At 42.9% G+C, this 9964-nt stretch overlaps 1 protein-coding gene across 1 annotated transcript; it reads right to left on the bottom strand.

Annotated features, from left to right (window-relative positions):
• Window positions 1-2979: 2979 nt before the first annotated feature.
• Window positions 2980-9621, bottom strand: LOC106697041 (guanine nucleotide-binding protein G(I)/G(S)/G(O) subunit gamma-10). Its single transcript, XM_023753283.1, has 3 exons — window positions 9119-9621; window positions 5428-5559; window positions 2980-3926 (listed from the first exon to the last, which is right to left on the bottom strand). The coding sequence occupies exons 1-2, from the start codon at window positions 9167-9169 to the stop codon at window positions 5434-5436; spliced, it is 177 nt and encodes a 58-aa protein (XP_023609051.1). The 5' UTR covers window positions 9170-9621; the 3' UTR covers window positions 2980-3926; window positions 5428-5433.
• Window positions 9622-9964: the final 343 nt, after the last annotated feature.

A 9964-nucleotide genomic window follows, 5' to 3' on the forward strand; every position in this document is an offset into this window, starting at 1 on the left:
TGTTCATAATATACATTCTGCTCCATAGTTTGCATATTCAAATATTCTGGATAGACCCTTGTTAGGGAGCCAAAAATGTGAGTTCAGCCTCCAAGGTCCTTTCCCAAACACCTCATCACATGGAATTGATTGGAACAGCCCCAACTCCCCAGATTGGCTCTTGCAATAGAAATTTCGATTCTTTCTCTGAGAGTATTTCATTTTCCTGTGAGCTTTTCATGTTAGAGGGAGTTACTTGCATTTAGGTTCATTGCTGGCAATAGCGATGCTGACCTTTAAGGTCTTGTGAGAGGCCTTACTCCCAAGTTCCAAGGCCCAGTTCAAACTTAGTAGACCTCACCAGAATATCACCTGTCTCTCCAATTGTGATGGACATAAGATACCCCTCTTTCCACTGAAACATCATACCCCTGGGATCAACACTGGGGTGTCCCACCCCTTGCCTCTCATTGTAGGAGCCTGGATATTCTCCCCAGATATTGAACCCCACCCTAAAACAAGGGATCCAACAAATGGAGTAGCCTGAGTTGAAGGGGATGGGGAATGCAGATTGTAGCAATACAAAATGAAGGCTGAAAAAAATATGTTTTTCTGTCTTTTGCTTTTTTATTTGGTTTGTTATTATGTTTACCATACAACAGTTACTAATTTAACACTTAAGTGAAATGCCTTACTTATTTAATTTTTTTAAATTTAATTTGGTATAGGCAAGTGTAGATGTCTTTTCTCTTTTGATTTCTGGGTTTCCTGCCTTGCTTACGAAGACAGCTTTTACACTAAACCTGTATAATTAATATCTTAATTTTTCTTCTAATGCTTTTGTATTATCTTTCTTTAACCCATGTGGGTTTTTTTACATAGTGTAATACAGACCCAATTTTATTTTCTTCCAAATGGATAGCCAATAATGGCAGCACCATTTACTAATTAAACCATACTTTCCCACTGAATAGGAAAAAAAAGTCATTTATTTCTGAACAATTATAATCCATTCATCTACTTGCCTATTCCTATACCACAATAATAGTTTATTTTGTGTGTTTTTTTCATTTTTAAAATCATTTTATTTTGATTCAGCAGCTTAAAAGTAAAACTTTTTTTTTACTTTGTTAAAAATTTTTATTGGTTTTTGAGAGAGAGAGAGAGAGCTTTGTTGTTCCACTTATTCATACATTCATTGGTTGATACCTATATGTGCCTTGACTGGGTAGGGAACCCATAACCCTGGCTTATTGGGACGATGCTCTAACCAACTGAGCTACCCAGCCAGATTTCAAAAGAGAGGAAGGGAAGAGGGAGAGAGGTAGAAACATCAATGATGAGAGAGAATCATTGATTGGCTGCCTCCTTCACGCCCTCTACTGGGGATTGAGCCTTCATCCTAGGCATGTACCCTTGACTGGGAACTGAACCGTGACCTCCTGGTTCATAGGTTGATGCTCAACCCCTGAGCCACACTGGCTAGGCAAAGTAAATTTTAAGAACTAGTAAGGCAAGTTTCACCCTTCCTTGTTTTTAAATACACACACACACACACACACACACACACACACACACACACACGGTTTTAAAAACTATCTTGGACACTTGATTTTTCCATATGAACTTTTAGATATTTTAACCAGTTTTCCTCAAATAAAATAGGAATGCCACTAAGTTTATATGAAATTGAGATTTAATGATATTATTGAACTTTAATTTATGTAGACCCTGTTCTATAAACAGCAATAAAAGCTTTTCTTTATAACTTGCAACTTTTGTTAAATTCTCAAGTATTTTTTATCGTTTTGTCATTAAAGTGGAAATGAGATATAGTTTCCATTTCCATTTCTAAATAGCTATTGCCAGTGTAGAAAATGCTTATTTTTCTATATATACTTTCCTATGTCATTTGTCCACTTAGTTTTTATTCAGAACAACCACTGAATTTTATCAAATGACTTGTTGGCATAGATTCTCTTCTTTAAACCATTCATGGAATGAATTGCATTGATAGATTTCCTTATATTGAACTAGCTTTGTTACATTGTATCTCCTCTTGATATATTATTAGATTTGATTTGTTTATATTTAGGTCATTTGCATCTGTGTTTGTGAGATGTCTCTAGTTTTCTTGTACTATAGTGCCAAGATTTTGCTGAAGGAAAAAGTGGAATAGGAGAAGTTCTTGTGAGTTGTTTCTATTTTACACATTAAAACCTGTACATAATTAATGTTTACAACTTGATGAGTTTGGAGATAAGTGAAACCATCATCACAATCTATGCCATGAACCTAGTCACCATCTCCAAAAGGTTCCCCCTGCCCTCTTATTTATTATTTTTGTGATAAGAACAGTTAACATTAAATCTGCATTGTTAGCAAATTTTTAAGTATACAATAGAGTATTGTTAATTATAGGCACTAGGCTGTAAGCAGATCTCTAGGACTTACTCGTCTTGTAAACCAAAATTTGTTTGTTAATGGAGATTTTTTTAAAATGCTTGTTATCGTTAAGATGGAGAATGGAACATGTTTAAATGGTGATAGAAAAGATCCAATGGAGAAGCTGAAGAGAAAGGAGAGAAAGGATAATGGACAGTGTGACATTTCAGAGAAGGTGAATCAGATCCAGAGAATACATACAAGGGCTAGAAAGGGACACCTGAATTATGATCAAATGAAAGGAATTCAAATTGCTTAGATTTGGAAGTTTAGTGGCCAGAACTTAAGGGAGTACCCACCTAATGGCTTCTATTTTCTCTATTGTAACAATACTTACGCTCAAAAAATATTTTCATTTATTTACTTATGTTTTTACACATAGTTATTTCAAGAGCAAATGCCAGCAATTGAGATATTTCTGTATGTTATACGTATACTATTTATAAAATTCTACAAGTACTTATAAACAAAAATTTGTATCTCCCACTTCCAGCATTCAATCTCACAAGCAAACAGAAATCTGTGAAACCTTAAAACAAAATCAGACACCAAATGTTGCTGTCATAGAAAATAATGAGTTAAGCAGAAACTTTATTTCTAAGCTCTTCAAAAATTATTACAAACACAAATAAAGTCTCCATTTTAGTGTCTCAAATCAAAGGCACATCATCAAAGTAAAACACTTATGACATTAAGAATCCATTTAGCTTGTAAGATTTTCACATTGCTTTGCTTTTAATCATTTGCAGTGTTCTGTAAGTCACATTTTAAACATTTGAAAGCTATGAGATAATGTAGTGTTTTTTTACAGTATAACCACAACTATGAAGTAGAGGAACTTAAGAAGACAAAGATCAGATCTGTGGCATACACAAAATGGGGAGATCTAATACACAACACATTAATCTTTCCAAACAAGTTTGCTAAGAAACAGCTTCCATATTTAGTGTTAAAATAAAACAATCTTCTCACAAAAATCAAGACATCACTTGATTAATAAAGTCTGTTCTTTCCCCCACTTTTACACTGTCTTGCCTTCATTTTGAAATTATAAATTCATGAGAAAAGGACACATTTTGTTATGGTGTTAAAATCTTAGGAACAACAAATTACAAGTATTAAATTTTTTAATAAAAATGTTTTCCTTCCCAAAATGTAAACATCAGTAAATAAAACATACATAATATTTCAGGTCTAGAAACACCAATAATTCACTTATGAAAGAGGTGCATTTTTGTATATTTGGTGGTAGGGTTTTTGTCTTAAGTATAAAGCACTTCACCAAACAAACCAGGCCATTATTATTTAAAAGTCTCCTCCTTCACCCAGTTTCCTAATTTGAGTTGAAACTCATCAATTTCTGTAGAATTTTGGCTATAGGACCAGGCCGCAGGGAAGGTCTGAATATGTAAGTCGTTTCGTTAGAGAAAAATGTTTTCGTGACACTTGGAGGCAGTCATTCATCACTTTGTGCCTGAAGGCTTCCTTAGCGAACTTCTTTCCTAATGGAAAGAGAATTTGGTTCATTTTCACTTTAGTAAGATTTACACACGAAATTAACAGTCAGCATTTCATAGGACACTTTAGTATTCTCAAAGCAGAGAGTAGCAAGTTAATTTTAAAAACCCATTCAAACCACACCACTGAAGGAATAGCACCCATGAAAGTGCTCTGTAAAAAGAAAAATGCCAAGCCAGCATGTAACTACTACTTTGATACCATAAATGTGGGCATTTTTTATTAAAAGGTACAACAGTACCTGATAGTATGATTACTTCTTTTTAATATGCATAATTTCCTTTATATGTATGAAAACGGACCTAAGATGATTATTTACTGTATGAAAACCCATTCAAACACAAAATTTGAATATGTTGGCCCCAAAAGACTCTAATAATCTACTCACTGAACTCTTCCAAAAAAAGAAAAAAGGGAAAATGTGAATTAGACCCCACATAATGCATTAGAACCCATGACATTTCTAATATGCCACCAAAGAGAGATTTTCATTTCAATAATTGGCTTTTAAAGCTCTTTTAACCAGACTCACACTTTCCCCCAGTAGCTACATTAAAGCTTCCTCCATTAAAACACAGAGATACCCTGGCCAGTTTGGCTCAGTGGTTAAGCGTCAACCTATGAACCAGGAGGTCACTGTTCAATTCCCAGTCAGGGCACATGCCTGAGTTATGGGCTTGATCCCCAGTAGGGGGCGTGCAGGAGACAGCCAACCAATGATTCTCTCCTATCATTGATATTTCTCTCTCCTTCTCCCTTCCTCTCTGAAACCAATAAAAATATTAAATAAGTGAAACAGAGATGTATTCTGAAGCCTTTGAAAGACATCACAGCCAAAGCCGGTTTGGCTCAGTGGATAGAGCGTCGGCCTGCGGACTGAGGGGTCCCAGGTTCAATTCCGGTCAAGGGCATGTACCTGGGTTGCGGGCACATCCCCAGTGGGGGATGTGCAGGAGGCAGCTGACCGATGTTTCTCTCTCATCGATGTTTCTGGCTCTCTGTCTCTCTCCCTTCCTCTCTGTAAAAAATCAATAAAATAAATTTAAAAAAAAAAAAAAAAAGAAAGACATCACAGCTGGTAGTAGGAACAACTCTTCCTCTGGGGAGTCCTTTGTCCCAAGAGCAGCAAGTGGGTTGATAGCACCAAGCAGCAAATGACAACTCTGGGATGGTGTAAGGACAGAGAGTAGGATTAAGGTCAAGCAATGACCACCAGCTAACTCAGTCAAAGAGCTCAAGTACATGAAGATATTAACATCTTATGAGTTAGTGCCCAAGAGGATTGAGATTCTCTTAATTAGATGCAATGCACAGGCAGGGTAAATAGAGACTAGAGTCACCCTTCAGGGATAGTTGTGCATTTGGCTGCTCTTCTTTTTAATTCCCCCAAGAATAGTAGATATTCAAAACACAGTTGCCCAAATCCTCTGGGAAGCCCTGTGATAGTGGCATGGCCCCAAGCCGGCACGGTGGATCAAGACTCACCAGTCTTCAGAGTAAAGCACAGGACCTGGGCTCCCGGAAGGGGTTGCTGCCCGCTGGAACTCCGACCAGCAGGGCATCCTTGCAGGCATTCTGCATGCAGTACTGCTGAAGCTCGGCAGCCGCCTGGGAGACCTGAAACCAAAGGACTGCAGCTTGACACGCCGCCCACAGCCAGACCCACCGGGCAGCCCTTCGGCATTCTGAAAAACGCGCCTGCAGCCTGACCACACTTTCTGTGGCTGCCGGAAGTCTTCCTTTTGCTGAAAGTTCTAATAACTGAACTCCAAAGAGGAAAGGTTACAATTGCTATGAATTCTGATTTAGGATATTTTTGGTTGCTTATTCAACAAAAGAAAAAGCAGCGTCTTTGATGCATTTAGTATCCTAGTTCTGAGACTAAATTGGTAAAGAAATAGCTCATGCTAGTGTTCCCTTTACACATTTTCACTCATAAAGTATGCATGGATGTATCCCTGTTTGCCAAGTGAGCACACTGTTTAATGTACACAAGGCTGGAGTTTTATCCGGTGTGCTCAGAACAAGTTCTCCCGCCTCGCTCGGGGGCAGGACAGCTTGTTGGTGAACAGAGCAGCTCTGGAACCAGACTGCCTGGGCTCAGATTCAGCTGTGTCACTACCTGTACAGACATGGGCCGGGTTCTTAGCTTCTCAGTACTTGTTTTCTCATCGGTGAACTGTATTTAGTAACAGTACCCCCTTCATTGGATCGATGTGATGATTGAGTTAATGCAGGCAAAGCACTCAGAATAGTGCTGCCACACCATTAGCAATATATATGTGGCAGATTGCAGAAAAGTCACAATATTTTGCAACTCCTTCCACCAGAAGCTGGAGCCTGCTTACCCACTTCTCGAATCTGAGCTTGTTTGGTGACTTGCTTTGACCAGGAGAATGTAGTAGAAATAATGGGCAAGTTCCAAGCCTTGGCTAGAAGAGCCTTTGCAGTTCTCTCTCTTGCTGTGATTAGAATCCTAAAATCACCATCTAATAATACCAAGCCAGACGACCCGAGACCTTGTGAAGAGCAGCAGAAAGCTAGCCCCCAGCCACCTGCCTACCAACCCCCAGCTACGTGAGTGAAGCCACCCCATATCACCAGCTACCAGCCAACCCTCCATTTGACTGCAGATGCACAGGAGGGCCCAGCAAAGATCAGCAGAACTATACAGTTGAACCCAGCTTAAACTGCTGACTTAAGAATCGTTGAGTTAATAAATGCCGTTTTAAATTGCACATATTTGAAGCCTTTCTTCACTTCCCATTTTTCATTTTGTAAAATATGTGTTTATTCATTTCAGAAAGAAGGAGAGAGATAGAAACATCAATGATGAGAGAGTCATTGATCAGCTCCCTCCTGCATGCATGCTCCCTAATGGGGATTGAGCCCACAACTAGGGCATCTGCCCTGACCGGAATCAAACCTTGATCTCTTGGTTCATGGGTCGACACTCAACCACTGAGCCACACAGGCCAGACATTTCCCATTTTTCTTGCATTGAAAGATGCTTTGTGTAAAAACTCACCTATATTGTACAGAAATGATTCTAATTGCTCTTCAAGAATTACTACCACTTTGTGTTAATTTCCCAAGCTTCCAAATAACTGGAAAATCAACTCATGTTACAGTTACGATCTCGTTTCTAGAATGCTTTTAGGAATTTTGGTTTCATTCATGTAATAATCATTTGTTACATAACCTAAACACAAAACACTGTCAGAATGTTTAAGTTTACTTTTCCCTCAATAGAAGTTTTATCATTTCACATTAATTATAATTGGAGTTAATGGTTACATAGAACAGTTATTAATTCAAAAGAAATTTGGAACCAATTGTGCTCATGCTTGCTTCCTCTGTATCAAAGGGAACAGGTGGACCCCACACCTGAGTGGAAGGAGACTATCTCCCAGGGCCCCTTGGAAAATGGGACTAACGGAGCCCTTGCCTAACAACATGGTCAAAAAGTGAAGGTGAGAGGACACGCAGAGAAAATAAGAGTGGACAGCATTCCTCTAGCCCAGTGGTTCTCAACCTTCTGGCCCTTTAAATACGGTTCCTCATGTTGTGACCCAACCATAAAATTATTTTCGTTGCTACTTCATAACTGTAATGTTGCTACTGTTATGAATCGTCATGTAAATATCTGATATGCAGGATGGTCTTAGGAGACCCCTGTGAAAGGGTCGTTCGACCGCCAAAGGGGTCGTGACCCACAGGTTGAGAACCGCTGCCTAGCACTTTAGATTGGGAGGATTCAGGCCCAAATTCTGGGAAGCTGTGGCCTGCTGCTGGAGGTGGGATAATGCCCACCCAGGTTACACGACTTCCCTTGGTTTCCGCCCATCTCACCCAGCAACGTCCGAGAGGCTTCTCCAAAGCAAAGAAGGGGTCCTGGGGTGGATATGGAGCATTCCAGGCACTAGGAAGGGAAACTAAACAGGTGATGCCCTGGATATTGACCAGCTAGCATGTCTGTTGAGGAGAAGACATCTCTGGGTGCGCAGAGCACGGTCATCGAGCCCCGAGATGAGGAGGCCAGACCTTGGATTGCTGTGACTCCCTAAAGTGCTGCCTGTGAGAAGCCGCCAAGCACCCCAGGTCTGCTACCCTGAGCACATCCCTCAGCTAAGTGTATGTATTATCTGTGCGCCTTGAACAATTCTCTCAAATTCCCTAGATCTCGGTTTCATCTCCCATAATTATTTATTTAACGTAGATAAGAACGGGTTCCCCAGCTTCCTCACAGCGTAGGCATCTAGCTGTTTCCCTCTCCACCTCAGGTCTCTGCATCCTTCTGAACACTTGCTACAACCCTAGTTTCAGCTCCCCGACCTCCTCTCCTCAAACAATCTCCTCCTCCATGCCAGCAGTCACAGCCAAGACCTGTTAACTGCTCCACAACGGAAATGTTACACTCCAGCATCCTGCTTTCTGATCACAATCTCTCCTACCCATCCAGGGCGCTTCGTCCTCCGGCTACACCTGCTCTCGGCTCTCAGAGAGAATGCCACCTCGCCCTCCCTCCAGCCCAACACCAGGAGGCTCGCCCTGTTCCGTCTCTATCCAGCCCAGGCTCAGCCTCTTTCTGGGCGGACCCTCAAGCCCCTTGCCCTCCACACCCACTTCCATCTTTCTGGCATATCTTCCCTGCTAACCCACTTACTTGGATCAACTACCCTTCAGGTGGGCACTCAGATCCCTGGGTGGCCAAATGCTGCCGGGTGAGAGAACTCATAAAGGCTGCAAGGAGTCTCCACTCTCACAGTAGCCGGGTCTCCAACATCACGAGGTGTCTAGGGATGTGCCTGGTAAGAAAGAGACCCCCCCCCCATCCCTCAAGGCACCCTCTCCCCACCCTCGCTCTGGGGGTTCCATTGGCTCCCTTTCCTCTGCCCCAAAGAAGGCCTCTATTCCACAAAGAAAACTGTCACCATACAAGTCCTCAAGTCCCTACCTAGAAACATCTATCTGTATACATATCCCCACCCCTCCTTTCTTCCTCTCAAAAGATCCCCCCCAATCCCAGGCCCCCTGTCTCCTCTCCCTCCAAATCTCCTTCTCCATTTGTTCCTTTGCTCAACTCAAAACATGGCTTTTTGTTTCCTACTTAAAAAAAAGAAAAAGAAAAAGGTGTTTCCTCTCGAAAACCAGACTTCTCTTTAAGGGTGCCTACCTTATTACAATCCAGACTCTGCTCCTCCTCCTCCTGAAACCCCTTCAGCATGCCATAAGCCTCTCTTCCCCTTGTTTTATACGCTTCACATCACTTACTGTCTGACATTATTTTATGGTTAATGTGTTTCCTGTTTATCTTCGCCCCTAGAATCGCCGTGAGCTCAGGACCTAGGATAGTGCCGGATGCGGGGACCGGCCTGCGAGGTCTGCAGAGGACGCTGCCTATACTCGCTGCCACACACGGTCACACAACAGCTGCCTTTACCCCGCGGACTGAACCCACAGTGGACGCGGGACTCGCCCCGGGCTTCCTCCCGGCTCTCCTCTCGGCCTCCCCTTCTGCAGGAGCCGGCTCCATGCCGGCCTCTCACCAACACGCCTTTCCCGCCCTGTATCTCCCAATGGCATCCTTCAGCCTCGGCCTCTGCGCTTCGGCCCATGGAGCTAAAGGCCTTCGGGACGCCGCCGCGAAGCCCACGGACCCAAAACTGACCTCGCCGCCCCCTCTGTCCCTCCCGCGCTCCCTCCCGGTGCGGCAGCAAAACGGCCGGGGCCATCCCCCGGTCACGACGCCGGAACCCTGGGCAGCCCTTCCCCTCAGATCAATCACCAGGCGTTCATTCATTTCGGCGCCCCCCGCATTTTTCGGGCTTTAATCCTTCGCGGACCGAAAGGGAAAAACGCGGGAGGGGGCCTCGGGCCCCGGGCCCCGCGCCCCCCCCCGCGGGGGACCCGAAAAGCCCGTTTTCCCCGGGGAACCGGGCGGGGCCTTCCCTCGGCCTCTCCCTCGGGGCCCCAGGTCCCTTGGCCCCCCACCCCCGGGGGTGTTTGTTCACCGTTTTTG

This window comes from Myotis lucifugus, unplaced genomic scaffold (assembly GCF_000147115.1).
Source record: "Myotis lucifugus unplaced genomic scaffold, Myoluc2.0 scaffold_43, whole genome shotgun sequence".
NCBI classification, from domain to species: domain Eukaryota; kingdom Metazoa; phylum Chordata; class Mammalia; order Chiroptera; family Vespertilionidae; genus Myotis; species Myotis lucifugus.

Excerpts from the sequence above, each read along its gene's own strand:
- LOC106697041 (XM_023753283.1), bottom strand. The coding sequence starts at position 9,169 with ATGCTGAAGGGGTTTCAGGAGGAGGAGGAGCAGAGTCTGGATTGTAAT. Across the intron at positions 5,560-9,118 it reads AGAGTCTGGATTGTAATAAG|GTCTCCCAGGCGGCTGCCGA; the intron begins GTAGGCACCCTT and ends CTTTGGTTTCAG.